General features: G+C 42.8%; 1 protein-coding gene across 1 annotated transcript in view; it reads right to left on the reverse strand.

Annotated features, from left to right (window-relative positions):
• slc8a4b (solute carrier family 8 member 4b) overlaps positions 1 to 9508 on the reverse strand; it is a gene marked incomplete at both ends in the record, with an annotated part of 43424 nt that extends 33916 nt beyond the window's left edge. The window contains 9 exons of the mRNA XM_080052476.1: positions 361 to 552; positions 1030 to 1126; positions 3056 to 3208; positions 3768 to 3878; positions 6112 to 6513; positions 7126 to 7353; positions 7448 to 7600; positions 7799 to 7938; positions 9358 to 9508. Coding sequence (XP_079908602.1) covers positions 361 to 552; positions 1030 to 1126; positions 3056 to 3208; positions 3768 to 3878; positions 6112 to 6513; positions 7126 to 7353; positions 7448 to 7600; positions 7799 to 7938; positions 9358 to 9508 — 1627 coding nt within the window. The remainder of the gene's footprint in view (positions 1 to 360; positions 553 to 1029; positions 1127 to 3055; positions 3209 to 3767; positions 3879 to 6111; positions 6514 to 7125; positions 7354 to 7447; positions 7601 to 7798; positions 7939 to 9357) is intronic.
• Positions 9509 to 18757: the final 9249 nt, after the last annotated feature.

Below are 18757 nucleotides of genomic sequence, written 5' to 3' on the forward strand. Positions count from 1 at the left end.
GTGGGGACATTGAAGGGGTTGGAACCTTTTTTTTACCTTCTAGTGAGACCTTTTTGTTAGTGGAAATCAAACATTAAGCTGATGAAATGCACATATTCTTACTACAACCATAGTGTTTCAAATGATTGCTGACCCAGCTTTTCTTATGTATATTTGTCACGTTCTCTGTTTTGCACAGAAGGGTTAAGCTAAAATAAGAAATGTGTTTATTTTTTAAACTTATTTTTTAGATGCAGTATCTCTGCAGTTTTCATTTCCTTAGAGGGAAAATGAGGAGCATTCAATTTTCAGTTCAGCTTTAACTGCGAAATAAAAAGACCAAATGTGTTGTAGCCATATTGAAAGTGTCGTTCTACTCACCTGCGTGATCGTCATCATAGATGGTCACTGTTGCAGTGTGGTTGTCACCCAGCACGGCTTTGGGGCCGACGCTGGAGTCCAGAGGGGCAGAGCCCACCTCAGGATACCCAACCAGTCGAGGGTTGCTCAGGTGGACATAGAAATACTCATCCTCCTCAAATATGTCGTCGTCAATCACTCCTACTGTGATCTCTGGCGAAAGAGTAGTGAAAAGTAATTAAGGGATGGTGATTTTGGTGAGTCGTTCAAGGTAACAAGATACAAAAGCTATAGTGCGTAATATCTGTGGTCCCCCATGAGGAATTCGGAATAATTACAACAAAACTGTTGGTGCATCTACATGAGGTAAGCCTTTAGTGATTGCGCATGGATTCTATACCGTAATCTGCTATAAATCCAGGTAAACACTGCCATACCGAGAAATACAGAGAGCGTTTTGTTGAGCTGATAAGCTTAATCAACTTTGTGTCAACTCGTTTGGCGATGGCGTGAATGTAGCATTCATTTATATGAAAAAGTTACACACTATCGCTTTAAACAAAATCATTTCAGTGTCCGTTTTCGCTGAAGCCAGAGGATGTGACCCGAGCCTCAGTCTCAACGGCATGTTTACTGAAAACATGTCACAGAACATTGCTGTCACTGTTATTTTTTACTTATTTTTTTTACCTTTGAGGGTCTCTCCCGGTTTAAACAGCAAAGTTCCCTCGGCAAACTCATAGTCTGAACCTGCGTTTGCGGTGCCGTCTTCCGTGCGGTAATCCACCTGGGTGGGAGAGAGGAGCAAAGATGACAGAGACAGAAGTGATGAGTTAAGAGAAGGGTCAGATAAACACCAAAGAAAGAGGGAGGGAGCAAAAGAGCACAGAGGACGAGAAGGAGGATAGCAAAGACATGGTGTGGAGGCATTCCAGAGAGAACAAGAGAAACAGCTCAATTAAACCTGGCCCTCTGGCTCAGATACAATCCGATAACAACGACTTTGAAGATAGTAAAACCAAACTTTCCTTGTATCTACTCCTAACTCTATTCTCGTCTCTCCACCTGCCCTTTCTATAAACCCTCTATATCCCCCATACAGCATGGATCACAGACAGATCACAGTGATGCAACCGTCCCACTCATTATTTAAAAATGGAAAAAATCAGATTACGTCAAATGAATCTATAGCTGTTAGTAGGGCAAAAGGCTGATCCTGTATATCTCAGTATTGGTGGTGCTATTGCAGACATATTCTCGTGGCTTTGCTCTATTTTTAGCCCTTGATTAAATGTGTATGAGTGACAGGGCTTTAAACTTTCTTTTTGAATGCTTCCATTACTCAAGCTGGTATAGCAGGGATGGCATTGCGTTACATTCAGGCTCATTCATATTCCACATGTTTCAGACACGAGGAGAGCTGCCTGTGGAATTTTTACGCTGCAAGATTAAAATGGGAGAAATCCTATCTTGATGCGATTACTGAAGCAGGAAAATGTTTTGCCTTGAATGTAATTTGTATGTATTATGGATAGCCTGCCAGCCAAGAATATAGCTTGGTTTTAGGAACTGTACCACTGTATGTTCGGGGTCACAACGACACTTGGCTTAATGTAAGGAATACATCTGCTATAGTGAACTACCACGTGTGACTGCTGTCTCCACTTCAACTATACGCAACATTTCATCATCATCATTAACATTGAGCTCATCGGTAGCTAGTTTAGCTTTTAGTCTTTTAAGTTAGCCATATGTTTTCTGCTGCTTTATATGTGTAGCTCAGCTGACCATTCCATGATATACCCTATGTATATAAAAAAAAATATATGAAATGTTATGACTGGCAGCCTCTTGTGAAAATTGTTAAACCTCCAAAGAGGATAAAGCACTGGGTAGGTTTCTTTGAACTTCTCGAATGCTCAGATTGCATTCTGGGATTCTGAATGGATTCTTAGTACAAGCATTAGCCCTATTGAGAAACCCTGTTTGCCCAAGATAATAATAATTTCTTGGTTTGTAAAGCGTCTGCAGAGCTTGTGTGTGGGCTATAGGACACTTCACTTTACATAATAAGCCTTGCGTAGGCGGCAGACTGAGGCCATGCCTTCAGAATAACTCTACAGACAGCAGTGATGCTGCGTCATCTTTTAATTTTTTATAGAAAGAGAAGAATAAATAGAAGAAACAGCCTAGCAAAGGCCCTGTAGTGATATCAGATATCATATCACACTGTCTTTGTGAGAGGACTTGAAAGAAAATCTTGTATTCAGGCCAGTGTTAAAGCCTCTGGAAACTTGGTCTAAAATAGTAAAAAAATCTATAAATGAAAAAAGTTCAAAGTCAAAGTTGGGTGTCTCAATAAGCTTTTACAACCATCAGATTGAAAGTAAATGTTCATAAATATTATTTAAAATCTAGTTAAAAAAAACAGCTCTTTTACTGTTTAGGCAGTTTGACAGGACTTTGTGGGTGTGGCCGTATCAAACATCCGCATGGCAACAGTCACTGTTCTTTAAAGATCATCGGGCAGAGAAACGCCGTGATAGCCCACCTCGTCTAAACCAAATAGCTGTATAACGAATGTGTGTTTTTCTTTGAGTTACAAGCTGGGGCGAAACGGAAAGCTAAAAATATTGGAAAGCAAGAGTTGGCAGCCACTACTTTTCCTTTACCAGCATCTGACCAGATATAGATAATATGGATGTTCAACACCAACTTTGACAGTAACTCCGGGGTCTCCTCCATGCCTGGCTACAGTCAGCTTCAAGGAGCCACAGTTTTCAAAGCACTGGTACAAGGCAGGTTCAAAGTCCATCCGGATGGTGTGAGGGTCAGCTTCCTGGGCCTGGGTCTCGTTACTGCTCACAACCTGGGGGAACAAACATATGTATTAGGTTGCACACAGGCAGGAGCAGTGTACGGCATGACTTTAACTGGCATAAACATTATCTTTGTCATTAAGTAATGTGTTTTGTTTATATCTATGTATTTCATTTGTTTTTCATGTACATTGAGTTTGCAACATTAGCCAGGAACTTTGGTTCAATTTCTGTTTCACATGAACACTTTAAGGTGTAACAGCCAATCGCACAACCGTATTATCAAAGTATTTTGAACCGGGTAATATTGCAAGAAACCTCTTTCCCTCGCGGTTATGTGCAGCCAGCGAGGTCTCTGAAAAGTGAATGACGTTTATTTTACAGAATATATTCGTGTTTACTTTTTTAAAGTATGTGAACTTGTCTATTTCTCACATTGTCATACTGTGTAGTTCGATGGTGGATAATTGTGCTGGATGATTGTGGATATGATGACGGTGAATAAGATGACAAGGAATGAATCCATTGTGCTGTATATTTCCTTTGAGGGAGTGATAATGACTGAGAATCAACTGCTCCAATGAGGTGGAGGGTTTGTGTTAGGCTCACTTTACGAGCCTGGTCCGCCGCGTGCTTCTTCAGGATGTTGCCTGCTCCGATCATCATCCTGGTTGCCTGGATACGGTAGAACGCTCTGCTCTTCTGTTGCTGCATCAGGGTCTGATCAGGGGAGGGGGGGGAAGGGGGGGAAGAAAAATAATTAGCTGATTGAATTTGTCAAGTTAATCTATAACGTGCTTTAACAGATTAGTCCTTCTTTAGTCCTTCATTTCATTTCATTTTCAACAGGGATAGCTGCCATTTAAAAAGGTTAACTGGTGTATCTATGTCCCCTTGGGAAATTCTTCTCATGTGTCCACAGGTCAAATGTCACGGCTGATTGAGATATAAGAGGACACTTCAAATGCATGGCTGCTCCACATTTGAAGCCCGACAGTGATCTTAAACAATAAGGGATGTCTATTTCTCTGGTGCTTGCACTTCAATGGTTCTTTTAAAGACCACTAACTGTCTCTGCTTTCTGACACATTGCCAAGACAAACCAAACAAACGGGTAGATCAGGGGAGACACTGTGAAAATGAATAATTTGACATTGCAGATGTTCACTCCCTGTGAAGTATTAATGTCTTCTTAATGCCCAAGACTGTAGTTGCTGGACTGCTTAACTGCAAACTATAGCTTTGATGAGCCTTTTAAATCCATATCTTTACCTAATGATTTCTATAATAAAGTATGGGTGAATTTAACAGCCGAGCGATCCACCAAATAGAAATGAACAACCTTGGCTACTACTGTCATAGTGGGAAATCAATCGTTAGATTAAATGTAGCCTCAGCGCTTGAGAGACCCCCTGACTTATTTATATTCAAAAGGAAGCAAGCTGCCAAGTTCACTCCACAATCTGCCTCTCTGTGCAGGGACGGAATAAGTGATTGTAAGTTTAGTTAAAAACTTGATCTGCTTTTGCTGCGAATGTCAGTCTTAGATTAATGAAAGTCCAAGTCCAAGGGGACCAAAGGGGACAGCCATTTAATGTTTAATGTGATGATTCATTATGGGCACAAGAACCTTAATTTATCCAATAGGGTTAATGCTTCAACTGCAACTGACGTTCTTGTTTATAGCAGGAGGGTGAGGGAGGCTTGAATGCAAACAAAGATTTAGTAATTGGCCAGCGCTCCTTGGGGTTCTCTACTTCTTTACCTCACACCCAAAAGACAAAGAGCCGGGACAAGAAATGACTTGGATTGGCCCAAAAGTTGAAAGTCAAAAACTAAACTACACTAATGCCAAATTTAGACAAAAGTTTAATTTGAAATAAACCACAACATTTTCATTTCTTGAAAATACCAATAAACAAATAGCAAATCTAAGTTAACCAAAAAATTCTTAACTCGAGGTCCACATGCTCGCTTTTTGCAGAGCTTACATTAAGGATGGGAGACATTCATTGACTTATTTAGAGATTGGCCTTCAATATATAGACAGTAAGACGGTGTATTCAGTTTTGCAAGCCCTCCCCCACCCCTCCCCCCCTTTACATTATATGCAATGGTAATTCCAATACATTCTTTAACAGCTCCAAAGTTGCCCTGGAACATTCTGAAATGTTCTCTGTGCTGTAGCCTATAACAGCTCACTGAAGACACTTTGTTCACAGCTGAATGTGCTACAGTGTCACCTCCGACACACTGTCACACTGAGAAGAATCGCATATGAAATGTGATGCCTGAGGTCATATGTTCCACCCTTTGATTTTGATAGATGTAAAAAGATCTCTAGCTCTGGAACTGAGTGAATAACAGAAGTTATAAGAACCAAGTGGAGATGGTGATGAGAAGAGGAAAACCAGTTAGAAGGTCTTTTTCAAAAGAGTGGCTTGACATTTTGGAATATAAGCTTTTTTGCTTTTTTAGCTAAGAGTGAGAAAAGAATATGGATACGAGGTGGGGATAGGCTTGGACCTGAAGCAGCAGTAAGTAGCTTCAGTAGCCCTGCTCTCTGAAAAGTAAAAATACTATACTGATTATAGACTATTATAGACATTGCATTGCATTTTGTTAAACTGAGTTAAAAGAAAACAGGAATTTACACACCAAAACCTTCCATAAACTTTGCATTACGTTTCTGTTTGCGTAAAGACATGTTAACTTGTTAGCTGTGAACTTTTTTTTGACAGAGCCAGGCCAGATGTCTCCCCTTGCTACCTACTGTATTTACTAAGTAAAGCATATCTCCTCCAAGTTCTACCTTCATACTTCATAGCATGAGAGTCAACTGACTCTTCAAAACATTTACCAAAATCTCAAATTGTACCTTTAAAAATGCTAACCCAATCTCAATAAACTTACATAGCTAAAGTATGTGTATCTACATTATGCTCCTCCTCACCTGATAGTTAGCCATCTCAATGAGCTGCTCCATGTCTTTGTCGGGATGCCTCTGCTTGAGCTCTTTCAGGTTCTTGGCCATGTCTCTGCGGGCCTCGTCCTCCTCATCCTTGGCCCCTCCATCCTCCATCATCCCTCCATCCACCCCGCTGTGACAGTTGAGAGCCATCTGTCCATCCAGCTCCAGCATGTCCATCTTAGTGAAGCCTCCTGGACCCAGAGCCCCGCCCCCTCCCGCTCTGTCCAATCCGGCGTCTCCCTCCGACTCGATGATGATGCCGCGGTGCTTGTCGGCGCGGTAACGCTTGCGGACGTACTTGTAGAAGAGCAGACGCCGGTCGGCCACCCAGGCCTGAACCACGCACAGCGGGAAGAAGAGGAAGGTCAACACCGCCTCCCATACCTACAGGAGACAGGAGACAGGGTCAACACATAGTCTGTTTTTCTTCCTTTCCTTTATTTCCTGCCCATCTTCCCTTCCAGCCAGGAGCACTTTCAACCCCTTTTTAGGGGGGCTATACCCCTACATTTTATTGTGGCACCCCTAAAGAATAATTGTTAAAAAAAAGGTCTGTGTTTGACAAGCTCCGGCGAGTTCGGTTTCTGAGCCACAGTGGTGATTCTGGTATGAGATGAAACTGCAAATCCGACGAACTCGTAGGTGTCAAAATGATGTGACATGCCTTCAAACTCGGCAAAGCTTTTGAAAAACCTAAATGGGCAATGATTATTTTCAAATGGTTCCATTAAACTCTCACATCAAGATCTCTGAATGAGCTACTGTATATTTGGCTTTGGCTTTTACAGCCATGTCTGACACATGCCACCTAACCTTTTGTAAACCAAGTGATGGCTTTGTGGCTAAGCATCAGAGTACATTTTTCTCAGAATTGTTGGTGCCTTTCTAGTCACATAATTCAGTGTTTCCCCCTACCATGATGGTCAGAAACTATGTTAAAATGTACAGTTTTTTATAAAATAACCCAGCTTCCATCTGTCTGTCTATCCGCCTCACCTCCACCTCTCCGGGGGAGAAGACACTCAGGATGAGGTAGAGCCAGATGTAGGCGAAGATGCTCCAGGCCGCTGTGACGAAGAAGACGCGGAGGTGTTTGATCTTGCGCGTCTCCCCGTCGGGCACCACGTACACACACAGCGCGATGATCACAAACATGTTGAAGGCAGCGCTGCCCACGATGGTGCTGGGGCCCAGGGAGCCAGCATTGAAGTCGTGACCACACACCTATGGATGGAAAAGACAATCAGATTATAGCTATAGTGGTCCCAATACACTCTATATCGATCTGTTACCATCATCATATTGTGTGTGTGCTCACCTCAATAACAGACAAGAGAATCTCTGGTGCGCTGGAACCCAAAGCCATTAGAGTGAGATTGGAAACGGTCTCGTTCCAGATCCTGACCGTGGCTGTGGTGGTCTCTCCGTTGGGCCTCTTGATAGTGATTTCTTTCTCTTGGGACGTGATGACCTGGAAAAAGAGAGGAAGGGAGAGAACATTTAAAAAAAGAAATGAGGCATCAAATGAAAGAGAACAGCAAACACAGAGGTCAATTGAGGGAAAGTGGCAGCTTACCAATCAAATATAAGTCATGTAATATCATGAGCAACTTCTAATGGAGCACTTTAAAAGTCAAAAAGTGTGTGGTCATTCATGTGCATTGCCTACCTCTATAGAAGACATGAACCGGTCGGCTATAATGCTCATGCCCAGGAACATATAGATGAGTGCTACGAAGTAAACAATGGCCCGCGCCACTTTGTCCCCTACAGAGGGGTTCTGGGGGTTCCACACGGGCAATACCACTCCTGAAATGTAAACAGAAAGAAAGAAAGAAAGAAAGAAAGAAAGAAAGAAAGAAAGAAAGAAAGAAAGAAAGAAAGAAAGAAAGAAAGAAAGAAAGAAAGAAAGAAAGAAAGAAAGAAAGAAAGAAAGAAATCATTTAGTTTTGCAGCCAAGTATCACATTGCATATTTGTTTTCATAAAGTTTGTTAAACACCTCACCGATATCTCTAATCTCATAAAGTCTGCCACGGTAGACATTTACTAAAAGGCTTAGTGGCGCTACAACCTGATTAAGGAGCATAAAAAGTGGGACATTTTTCCATACGGTCCCATTCGTCCTCGCTAAAACGTATAGAAATGGATTACTGCGCTGAAGTCTCTGAGAAGTAAATTGGCACAATCAGCTGATAACTCAGCACTGGTGTACCATACGGAGGCAGTGAAACAGCGTCTGTCTCCATGGTCTGGCGTGATGTGGGTGTGTTATGAATGTTCTGCTGACACTGTTCGGCACTTTAGCACCACCTGACAACTGGCCAATACATCTATGTCCTGTTATTAACAGAGCCTCTGGACAAATCCCATGGAACGGACTGATAAAATATATGCTTTCTGCAATAAATGCCAGTAGGATTATATGATCATTTAGAATGTCTTTAATGTCTTTAGACTTAGGCTATACTGTATATTGGAACCATATGAGAGATATACAATATATTACAGAGTTGAGTTGTGGAGAAACTCTAAAGTATGTTGGTATGTTGGATGAGAAAGACAGTTGTTAAATTGGTCATTTTAGGAATACCATACCATAGTAGTGTTTAGGTGACTTAGTAGCTCTGGCATTTTGATGCAAAGTGACGTTAGTACAGTCTTTTTCTCTATGTACAATCGCCGTTCTATACACCCTGGATGGAAATTACAACCAAACACAATGGGGACTTGGCTATTCAATTTGCAGAATGCCTAACGCTGAGTAAAAATGACGAAAAATGCAATAATACACCCAATGCATATAATTAAATGCATCTATACTGACTCCAATTCAACTAGACGTAGCAATCAATCCTGCATTGTATTGCTTTATAATGGCTTTTATACCAAATAGAGAAAGTGAATGAATCGAATAAAGCTATTTGATAAATGAAATACCGTAAATAAGCCAAATGAGAAAATTGAATAAAGAGCGGTTATTGGATGTTTGCCCTTTTACCAGGGTTATAGAAATCAGACCTAAAGTGTCATTGGGTTCGGCTTTAATTCATGATAGCACTATATAGCTTAGGCCGACAACCAGACTAGAGGATTAACAGTCTAGCCTATACTATTTCCCTTCAAATAGCTCTACATCCGTCCCTACATCTGGCCATTTTAATTACGTTTTTCGCTCTCTATGTGCGTTTAAACTGCAGCTTTTTTGTCACAGATGAAGATGACCCACCGTCCACGCAGGGGTCTCCGCTGGCAGAGCAGTTTGGAGCAGAGGCGTTGGCTGGGTGGGCACAGGACAGCAGGAGAAGGCAGGAGAGGAGGAAGAAGAGAAGGGAGGAAGAGAGGGAGGATGTAGGCCCAGACATGGCTGCTGGAGCCATTCCCTCCTGCTGACACACCACGGGGGCCTTCACTGGACTCTACTGTAGTTCTATTGGTTCGGCAGCGCTGTGCGGGATCAAGTCCAAATCCTATAGGTAGACAGAGGAGGAGAGGTGTTAGTTTAAGCTGTGAGCCACACCAATAAGTGAACTCTCATCAACTACTGCTGCTGATGGTCTTTATGAATGAATGAATGAAAAGTGTAGTACATACACAATCACAATACACTATTTGTAATATAATACATCCGGCACTGGATGAACTGAAACTTAATATTAGGGACATCTTTCTCCTAGCCCAAGTCTTTCCAATAAGCCAAGCTAACATAACTGTGTCCCGCATAAAATATCCTTCTTTTACATCGACTTTCTTGAATAGATTTGGTCCCAAATCATGGTAAAATGAACAATACAAAATAAAGTGGATTTCATTTTTCAATTTCATTGAGCTTACAAAAGTCTATTTTCTTCACTGGTACCCACCCACCGGGCTGATTCAATGTAGAGGGAGTATACCTGACCTAATCTGACCACATAGAGACCTATTTCTCTTAGACAGGTTATAATGAACAAAGTACATTCAAAGTCCTCATTCATTTGACAGAATGTAGCCTAGGCCTTTAATTGTATTCACACACACAAACACCTCTTGCTGCTTTTAAATCAGCTCAATTGCCTTTAATTAAAGCATCTAGACAGTGGCAACACTTGAAGTTAAAAACACAGGAGGAAACGCTTTCCCATCTCAGGTCAACCGAACCCTGTATCTGTAACAACATTCTTCCTTTCTAATAGAACTTGCGGTAGAACGTCGTTGCAAATCGCTTTATGGCGGATCGAAAAACAGATCAAATCAAATGAAAAAGCAATAATAAAAGGTTAGGATTCATAATAGTTTGAAAAGGAGTGCGTATAGATGCTGTATGTGAAGACACACTTGCAGCCAGTATCTGTAATAAAGTGAACAAAATAATAAAAGTCTGCAATAAAGCTGAAATAGAGGTAGCCGGGCAGATGAAAAAAATCAATCAGCTCTTGTTTTTAATCTGGACTGTAGGACGGTCAATAGGAACAGGGTTTTTAGGTGGACCTCAGAGCAGTTACTCCATTTGTAATGTGGACTTTAAGATTGCTTTTATTTGAGACTTTTAATGATAGATATCTTCCAGACCACTTTGGGCTAAAAAAATCGTCTCACATACAATGCTGGCCTTTAGTGTGACCAGAGGTATCTAGAAATCCAATATAAAAAGATTAAAAAAATCACTGTTGATGATGTAATCTAGGCAATGGCAAAGGTTTGCTTTTGTAGTTAAAGAGAAAAAGAGCACAATGTAACTAACTGCATGCCGTGAGCCTCCACCAGCCAGACCACTCACTACTTCCAGGTGTGCTATGTTTTTTCACGGCGGATAACGTTTACATAAATATCCACAGGAACTTCCCTCGCCACATCTATTTTGTTAAAAAAGCTATTCCAAAGCCACTGTACACTGCATGCCCAGCCCTTAGGCAGCAGACAGACAGAGGTGTTGTGTTAGTGTTACCTTAGCAGCTTGGGGAAAAAAAACCTTCCCAGACACCTCTCTGCTTCTACTCATGAATTTTTTGGTGCGAGTGCAAGAAAGTGATGTTCAAACTTTTATGACCCCTTTAACTCGGGGCATTCTCTCGCGTGAGGGGTAGTAAGATAACACTATTAAGCACAAACTGCAACATTACAAGTCAAGTCGGACAAACTCAACTTGCAGTGCCCCCCCCCCCCCCCCCCACACACACACACACACCCTATCCCCCAGTGCAAAGAATGGCCCTAAATCAAGTCTTTCATGTGGAAATCTTTTTAACATACTATTACAGAGCACTAAATGTGTGCGCAGCCAGCTGTGAAAGCTGCACTTTGCTTGGGCAGTGTTTGGCAGCAAAACATGAGCTGCAGAGCCGGGGACAAGCAGTACAAACAGGAGACACGACAGCAATATGGTTGTGGGTTTTTTTTTTCGGGACAAAGAATCAAGCTGACTTTTCAGACGGCCCGGAGCTAATGTGTTGTAAGTGAAAGAAGAGAGCAAAAAAAGAAGAAGAGGAACCATTTGAACTGGTGGTGTGCATGGGGTCAAACCAGGGCAAGCAAACGACCACACACACACACACCACACACACACACACACACACACACACACACACACACACACACACACACACACACACACACACACACACACACACACACACACACACACACACACACACACACACACACACACACACACACACACACACACACAGAGGAACCGAAACAGTCATAAAGACATATACACTTATGCAAAACGGGAGATGAATATGAGCAAACACAAACAGTCAGTCAGCCCTGCAGTTCTGGAGCTTCTGACCTTGTACGTCTTGCATACTCTCTCTGTCTCTCTCTCTCACACACACACACACACACACACACACACACACACAAACTAAGTCAGCTTTGGGCGAAAAGTTGCTGACCCTGTCTTCCACAAACACACGCACACACCCACACGCACACACACACACCCACACGCACACACACACACACTTATACAAACACAGCCACGGTTAGTCATCTATCGTGACATTAGCAGGAAGTTGCTGACCCTGTCTTCATCTATCTTCCAAGCTCTCACTGCTCATGACAACAACCTGTCACTTTAATACTTAACTCACTTCTCTCTGTCGCCACCAACCCCAAATACTCTCTCTCTCTCTCTCTCTCTCTCACTCTCTTACTCCCTCACTTTTACCCATCACGTCTATCTCCACCTTCCCTCACCTGCTGCTCTCTCCTTTCTCTGTATTTATCTGCATAACACAGTGTCCCGTTGTCCTCCGTCTCCCTCTCTCTTTATCTCTCCGCCTCCACACCACTTCACGTCTGTAGCACCTCTCCATAATCCCCCCCCTCTCTCTCTCCCTCTCTCTCTCACCCTCTCTATCTCTCTCACCCCCCTCTCTCTCTCTCTCTCTCTCTCTCTCTCTCTCTCTCTCTATGTCTCTCTGTGTCATCCTCATCCGTAAACAAATCTGTCCCATTTTCAGTCCACAATATGTATCTTTGTTGCAAAATCAAACAAACAAAATAAAAAAGGATCAAGGGTTGCTCCAATCAGCTGGCTTCAAACATGGCTGGAGCTTAATCCAGAAAAGGCCACACGGGGCTAAATTCAGAATGAAATGGCCCCGCTTGAACATGCAACTGTGGCTGAATTTTAGCTTAAGAGCTCTGTTTTGTGTCAAGGTTTTTTTTGATAATTTCCATATATCGTTTTTCTTGCTCAAAAAGAAAAAGCTATTAGTCAAGTTAGTCTTTAATTGTCAGACCTGAACTAAAGTGCAACCCTTTAATAAAAATGTTCAAGGCTGCGTGACAGAGAGGCGTCTCTGCACAAAGGGTATATTAATACAATAAAAAAAGTAGAAAAAAAAGGAAATATTATCTAAAAAAAAGTGGCAGTTTTACATTGAAAGGAAAAGGATTGATAGGGGCACATGCAGTAGATGTTACATTGATTCATTAGCATAAAGTGAATATTTCCACACTTGAAGATGCAGGGCCTTTCATCTTGTTAATTTATACAATCTACAGTATGAGAAAGCGCCACACTTTGATGTGACTTTGGGACTTACTGTAACACGTATAATTGGCTAAACTTGTGGGACTTATGTGAAGCAGATAAAAAGAAAAATCTTTATTGTCCCCGTCTTAGTTTTTAATAAACCCAAAAGGTCTGACACTTCAGTCGACAGCTTGAAATGACATCTTCTTCCTTGCGGAGTGTACTGTATGTATCTATATGTGGGTGTGTGTGTTCCATATTTCCATATTTCTCCAAGGCTTTCCCTTTGTAGGACTTGAAGCATTCTGACAGATCGAACACACACACAGACTGTGACCTGTTCAGGATTTTCTCAAGAGGGACAGTGACAGTGTACGTGTGAGCGATCATGCAGACATGTGTACTGTAGATACACGAATGTGGTGCACACACACACACACACACACACACACACACAAATTCTATCCATTGGCACGCTCAGAAAAAAACACACACCTGTGAATTTTTTGCTTTTTGCTTTCAATCAAGCTAACAGAAACAGGTGTTCACAGTTCACAGTTCACAGTGTGTGTGTGTGTGTGTGTGTGCGTGCGTGCGTGCGCATGTAAAAGCAAAAACACAGCCCATGATAATATTGATGTCTTCTTACAATAAGACTTGTTAAAAAAATTCAATTTAGCCATAAAATGTATTTAGATCAGGAATGAACTTTCTAGTTGTCATGTTTGCTACTGGCAGAGTTTGCCATTCCCTCCCTGGATCCAAACAGCTATGACCCGCCCGGGGGATTCACAGGATATGATGCGTGTAATCCTGCATTAGTGTGTCACTCCCCTAATGCCGTGTCCGACCTTTATTAAGTTACTGCCGATTCAAACTTCACATTTGCTGCAGTTTCACATTTTTAACACTCATCTGGCAAACTGGTGGGTGGCATTCATTGAGAAGCAGTCACTGGAAAACTCCATGTATTTATCACTAAGTGAGCACACTAGAAAACAGTCATCCTGGGCAATTTCTTTTTTAATACAACGTTGTGAGCTTAAATTTTAGGCTGAGAATTTTAAATGGACTTGTTTGTACTGTAAGCATTATACACCTGTTGCTGCTTGCGAATTGTTGCTGAAGTATCAATCCACGCTTGCTGTTAATACCAGTAACCATAGGTGTGGCCAAACCCACCAGGGCTGACATCTCAAACAATATACCTCTACAGCAGTGACTACATCACAAAATCATCACAATTCATCATTGAAATCCCCTATCTTATACAGACAGTAACAGCACTGACCAAAACACATTGTCTGCCCGGAGACTCACTAGCTTAATGAAACATGAACAACAATGTCTGCCTCTAAAAAGGGAAATTTGGAATATGTAAAGTAAAGCATGAGCCAGAGGGCTTGGAGGATGAGATGAAGGCAGAAAGTGCACAACAATTCACACCCATTGCAAAGCACATCTCTCTCTCTCTCTCACACACACACACACACACACACACACACACACACACACACACACAAAAGCTCTGACCCGTTTATCGAAAGGAGGAAGAACATTGACCACGGCTGTTGATTCATATATCTGCCGTGCTTGGCTGCTCTTTCTCGTTTGACGACATGAATCACCACACACACACACACACACACACACACACACACACACACTCACTCTGGGCAACGGGGGCTAATGCTGTCTCATGGGTTAAATGACATTTGATTCATCACGCCGGCTCAGCTATAGCATGTTTACATTCATTAGTCCATTCTGACTTTTTCTCCATCGACCCATTGTTTAGCGCTGCTGCTATCGCTAACTCCCTAACTAGACCAAGGATCACTGAATTGTTGAGGTGAGATCATATCATATCACCTTTGTGTGTGCAAATCCCCTGTGACTTGCCGAGCACGGAAACACCCCAAGGGACGGAGGAAGGTTTGGGCTAAATAAAAAGTGTTTTTTGGTTTTTGTGATCTCTCTTTGCCCTCCAGACATTTCATATAACAACAACACAATAGTGGCTGCACCTGGGGTTATGTGCTCTCTGAAGACTACTAGTCTATCTCTTTTATTGCTTTCTCTATTCATCTTTTGAATCAAAGGTCCTTGTTTCTTTCATACTTTGAAGGTCCTGATCTGCGAGGACAAGACCAATGACAAAAATGTCTTGAGCCAAGGTCAGGAAGGACTATTTTTTCTCTCTATCTTTATCTTTCCATCCCTTCTATGCTGTCTCTCTCCCTCATCCTTCACACCTTGTCCCTACATATTAAATATATGTATTGAATATATCTTTGTCCACTCCACTTTAACTTTTCCCTTCTCTTTATCTGTCCCCATCTATCCCTCTATCTTCTTACCCCTCCCATCTCAACTATCTCTCCATTCCACCCTCTTTCTCTCCATCTCTAAAAAGGTTAGTGTCTCTGCAGCGCGAAAGGGAGCTAGATGAAAACCACCGTGACTGATCTTGGTCATATCTTTAGTGTGTACTGTACTGTACATGTGCATATACATTTGTGTGTGTGAGCGGAATGTTCCCTGCAACTTAACTGATGCACTGCTGCGTAAGAACTTTTCTGTGTGTGTGTGTGTGTGTGTGTGTGTGTGTGTGTGTGTGTGTGTGTGTGTGTGTGTGTGTGTGTGTGTGTGTGTGTGAGTGAGTGAGATAATGTGAATGCGTGACTGATCTTTTGCCGCAGCCGTGGGAGCTCCGGGCTGGGGAGCGCAGTGGGGTGATAAAAGTGGTAGTAAAAAGTGGAGGAGAGAGGCAATGATGCGACAAGGCGAGCCCAGAAGGGAGCAGTTACTGTGGGGTAAGGAGAAGGGCCTGGGTGCCTCTGGTACATGAGAGCTCCAAGAGCTTGGTGACTTGGTTAGAACAAGATAAGTGGAGAGAATAGTGATGCAACTGAGAAAGGGGGGATGGGGAAGAAGAGAAGAAGAAGAGAGAAAGAAGTGGGGGAAAAAAACGAGAGCGCTGAGATAAAATCCAAGAAAGGGAAGAAGGAGATGCACAGAGATAAAGAAAGAGGTAGAGAATGAGTGCGCAAGTGTGTGTGTGTGTGTGTGTGTGTGTGTGTGTGTGTGTGTGTGTGTGTGTGTGTGTGTGTGTGTGTGTGTGTGTGTGTGTGTGGCTCTGGGATTACAGCTATCGAGCGGATGGAGAGCTGATGAGACGCGTAATTAAGCAGATTCCAGGGCAGATAGCGAGCGCGCCCCACTGGGCCGTGGATACAGCTGTCCTAGTGTGTTAGTGAGCGCTGTGTAGTGCAGCCCCATACGCTGGAGCACGGCGCAGATTGAAGAAGATTGCCAAAGCAGACCCAGTGGAAGGGATCGAAAAGACATAGGGGATGTGCTCTGGCTGTGCCCTTCAAACAACGTTAAAAAGTCCCCACAGAACGAGTGTGTGTGTGTGTGTGTGTGTGTGTGTGTGTGTGTGTGTGTGTGTGTGTGTGTGTGTGTGTGTGTGTGTGTGTGTGTGTGTGTGTGTGTGTGTGCTTGTATGAGTCTGGAGTGGATAGTGGACACAATACAGACAGACTGACAGCTTACTATGAGATGTGCAGTGTTCACACATATAGATTTATGCATTTATGACCAAAGCAAAAAGCAAAATTCTCATGAAAGATTCAGACATTTCCGACAGAATTGGTGTCAGTGAATGCACCCCACCGAGGCAAGATTTTAACAGAGGAAGCAATTTCAAAATCTTTTTGATTGTGCTTGCATATGCATCCTGCCGGAGCTTAGGGCCGCCACTGACACCAACAGTTCCTTATCCTCGTTTGCTTTATTTTTCATCAGGAAAATCTGATCGTAGCTGACTACAGGGACGTGTATATTTATAAAACATGTTGCTTTATTTTTCATTCTGGGAGAACATTTAACATTCAAAATGTAAATGTTAGGCAGTTGGTTGATTTGCCCCTAAGTAAATTGAAACTATGCCAAAAATATGTCAGTGATCAACAGTTGCAGGCTGTTAGCAGTGTGTGTGTGTGTGTGTGTGTGTGTGTGTGTGTGTGTGTGTGTGTGTGTGTGTGTGTGTGTGTGTGTATGTGTGTGTGTGTGTGTGTGTGTGTGTGCGCGTGTGTGTGTGTGTGTGTGTGTGTGTGTGTGTGTGTGTGTGTGTGTGTGTGTGTGTGTGTGTGTGTGTGTGTGTGTGTATGTGTGTGTGTGAGTGTGTGAATGTGTGTGTGTGGTCAGTACTATGGTGGTCACTCATCACTTCTTCCTACAGGACTGCATGCTCAACATCGATCTGCTATCGGGCTCATCTATCACTCTGAGGACAAACACACACTCTCTCTCACACACACACATTACACACTGCTACGATATGAACGCACAGACACACACACACACACACACACACACACACACACACACACACACACACACACACACACGTGCAAAGGTATCCAGTGGTTTAGACAGAGCCCCCCCCCACACACACACACATAACATAATTTTTTTCAAATTTACACACAGAGATATACCATTGTGTATATTTGACATTAAATACAGTGTGCAGAGTATGTGCAGTTCTGTATACATGCGTTAGCGTATAATGGGGTCAACATACACACACACACACACACACACACACACACAGAGCATTGCATCATGTAATGTATACATGTCAGCTTAAGTCATAGGATGTGCAGAAAGGCGGATCAGCCCTTAGCCAAGGTCACTAAGGTTAAGGCAGAGAGAGAGAGAGCCAGTGCATAATAATCCCAAGGCTTTTAGTCACAACTCAACTCTCTCTGCCTTATTCAAACCAGTTTTCTTTGCCCTATCCAACGCCAAAACATCTCCCCTTATTTCAGAAACACTTCCTAAGTTTGTTGTGAGGCTGCACTGAAGACAAATGGATCCCCCCCTCCTCACAAATCATTTGAAACAACAGAAGGACTTGAGGTGAGGTTCAGGGTGTACAAAGCAGAGGAGTCTAGCTGCTCTCTGGCCCCAGAAGTGTCTGACTCTTCAGCAGCATACAAATGTCTCCAAAGGCTGCCACCAATTCAACCTGGGTTAATGCTATCCTGCCCAAAGCAATAAAAAAAACTCTACACTCACTCTCTACTCTCATCTTTTATGTGTTTCAATCCATCCCCCTATGAGGAGATCCTAACCTTTTAAAAGGTTCCCCTGCCATATAAGAAGCATATGATAGCTAGATTTTGCAACAGTGTTTTCTCTTTTGCTCCTCCCTTTGACTGCGTGCCCACTGTGTGTGTAAGTATGTGTGTGTGTGTGTGTGTGTGTGTGTGTGTGTGTGTGTGTGTGTGTGTGTGTGTGTGTGTGTGTGTGTGTGTGTGTGTGTGTGTGTGTGTGTGGGCAAAGACATCAGCCAAATGGGGTTAAATGTGTTTTAATGGGCTGTGATACTATTGCCTCGTTTCCACCGAGTAGAGCGGGTCGGGTCGGAGCGGTTCGGTCCGGGTAGTTTGGCTTTTCATTTGCCAAAAGTTGGGTAGGGTACGGTTTAAGCGCACCTAACCGCTCTGAGCCGCTCCCGATCTCAGTACTCCTCCGTAGGGGTACTAGCGGCCTGAAAGCGGGCCGAAAATGCATGAGAAGGCGGAGCTACACACTGCCGTCATTTGATTGGTCGAAAGAATCATTTCCGCCATGTGTAGATCTCGGCAAG

This window comes from Ammodytes marinus (genome assembly GCF_949987685.1).
Source record: "Ammodytes marinus genome assembly, chromosome: 23".
Taxonomy (NCBI): domain Eukaryota; kingdom Metazoa; phylum Chordata; class Actinopteri; order Uranoscopiformes; family Ammodytidae; genus Ammodytes; species Ammodytes marinus.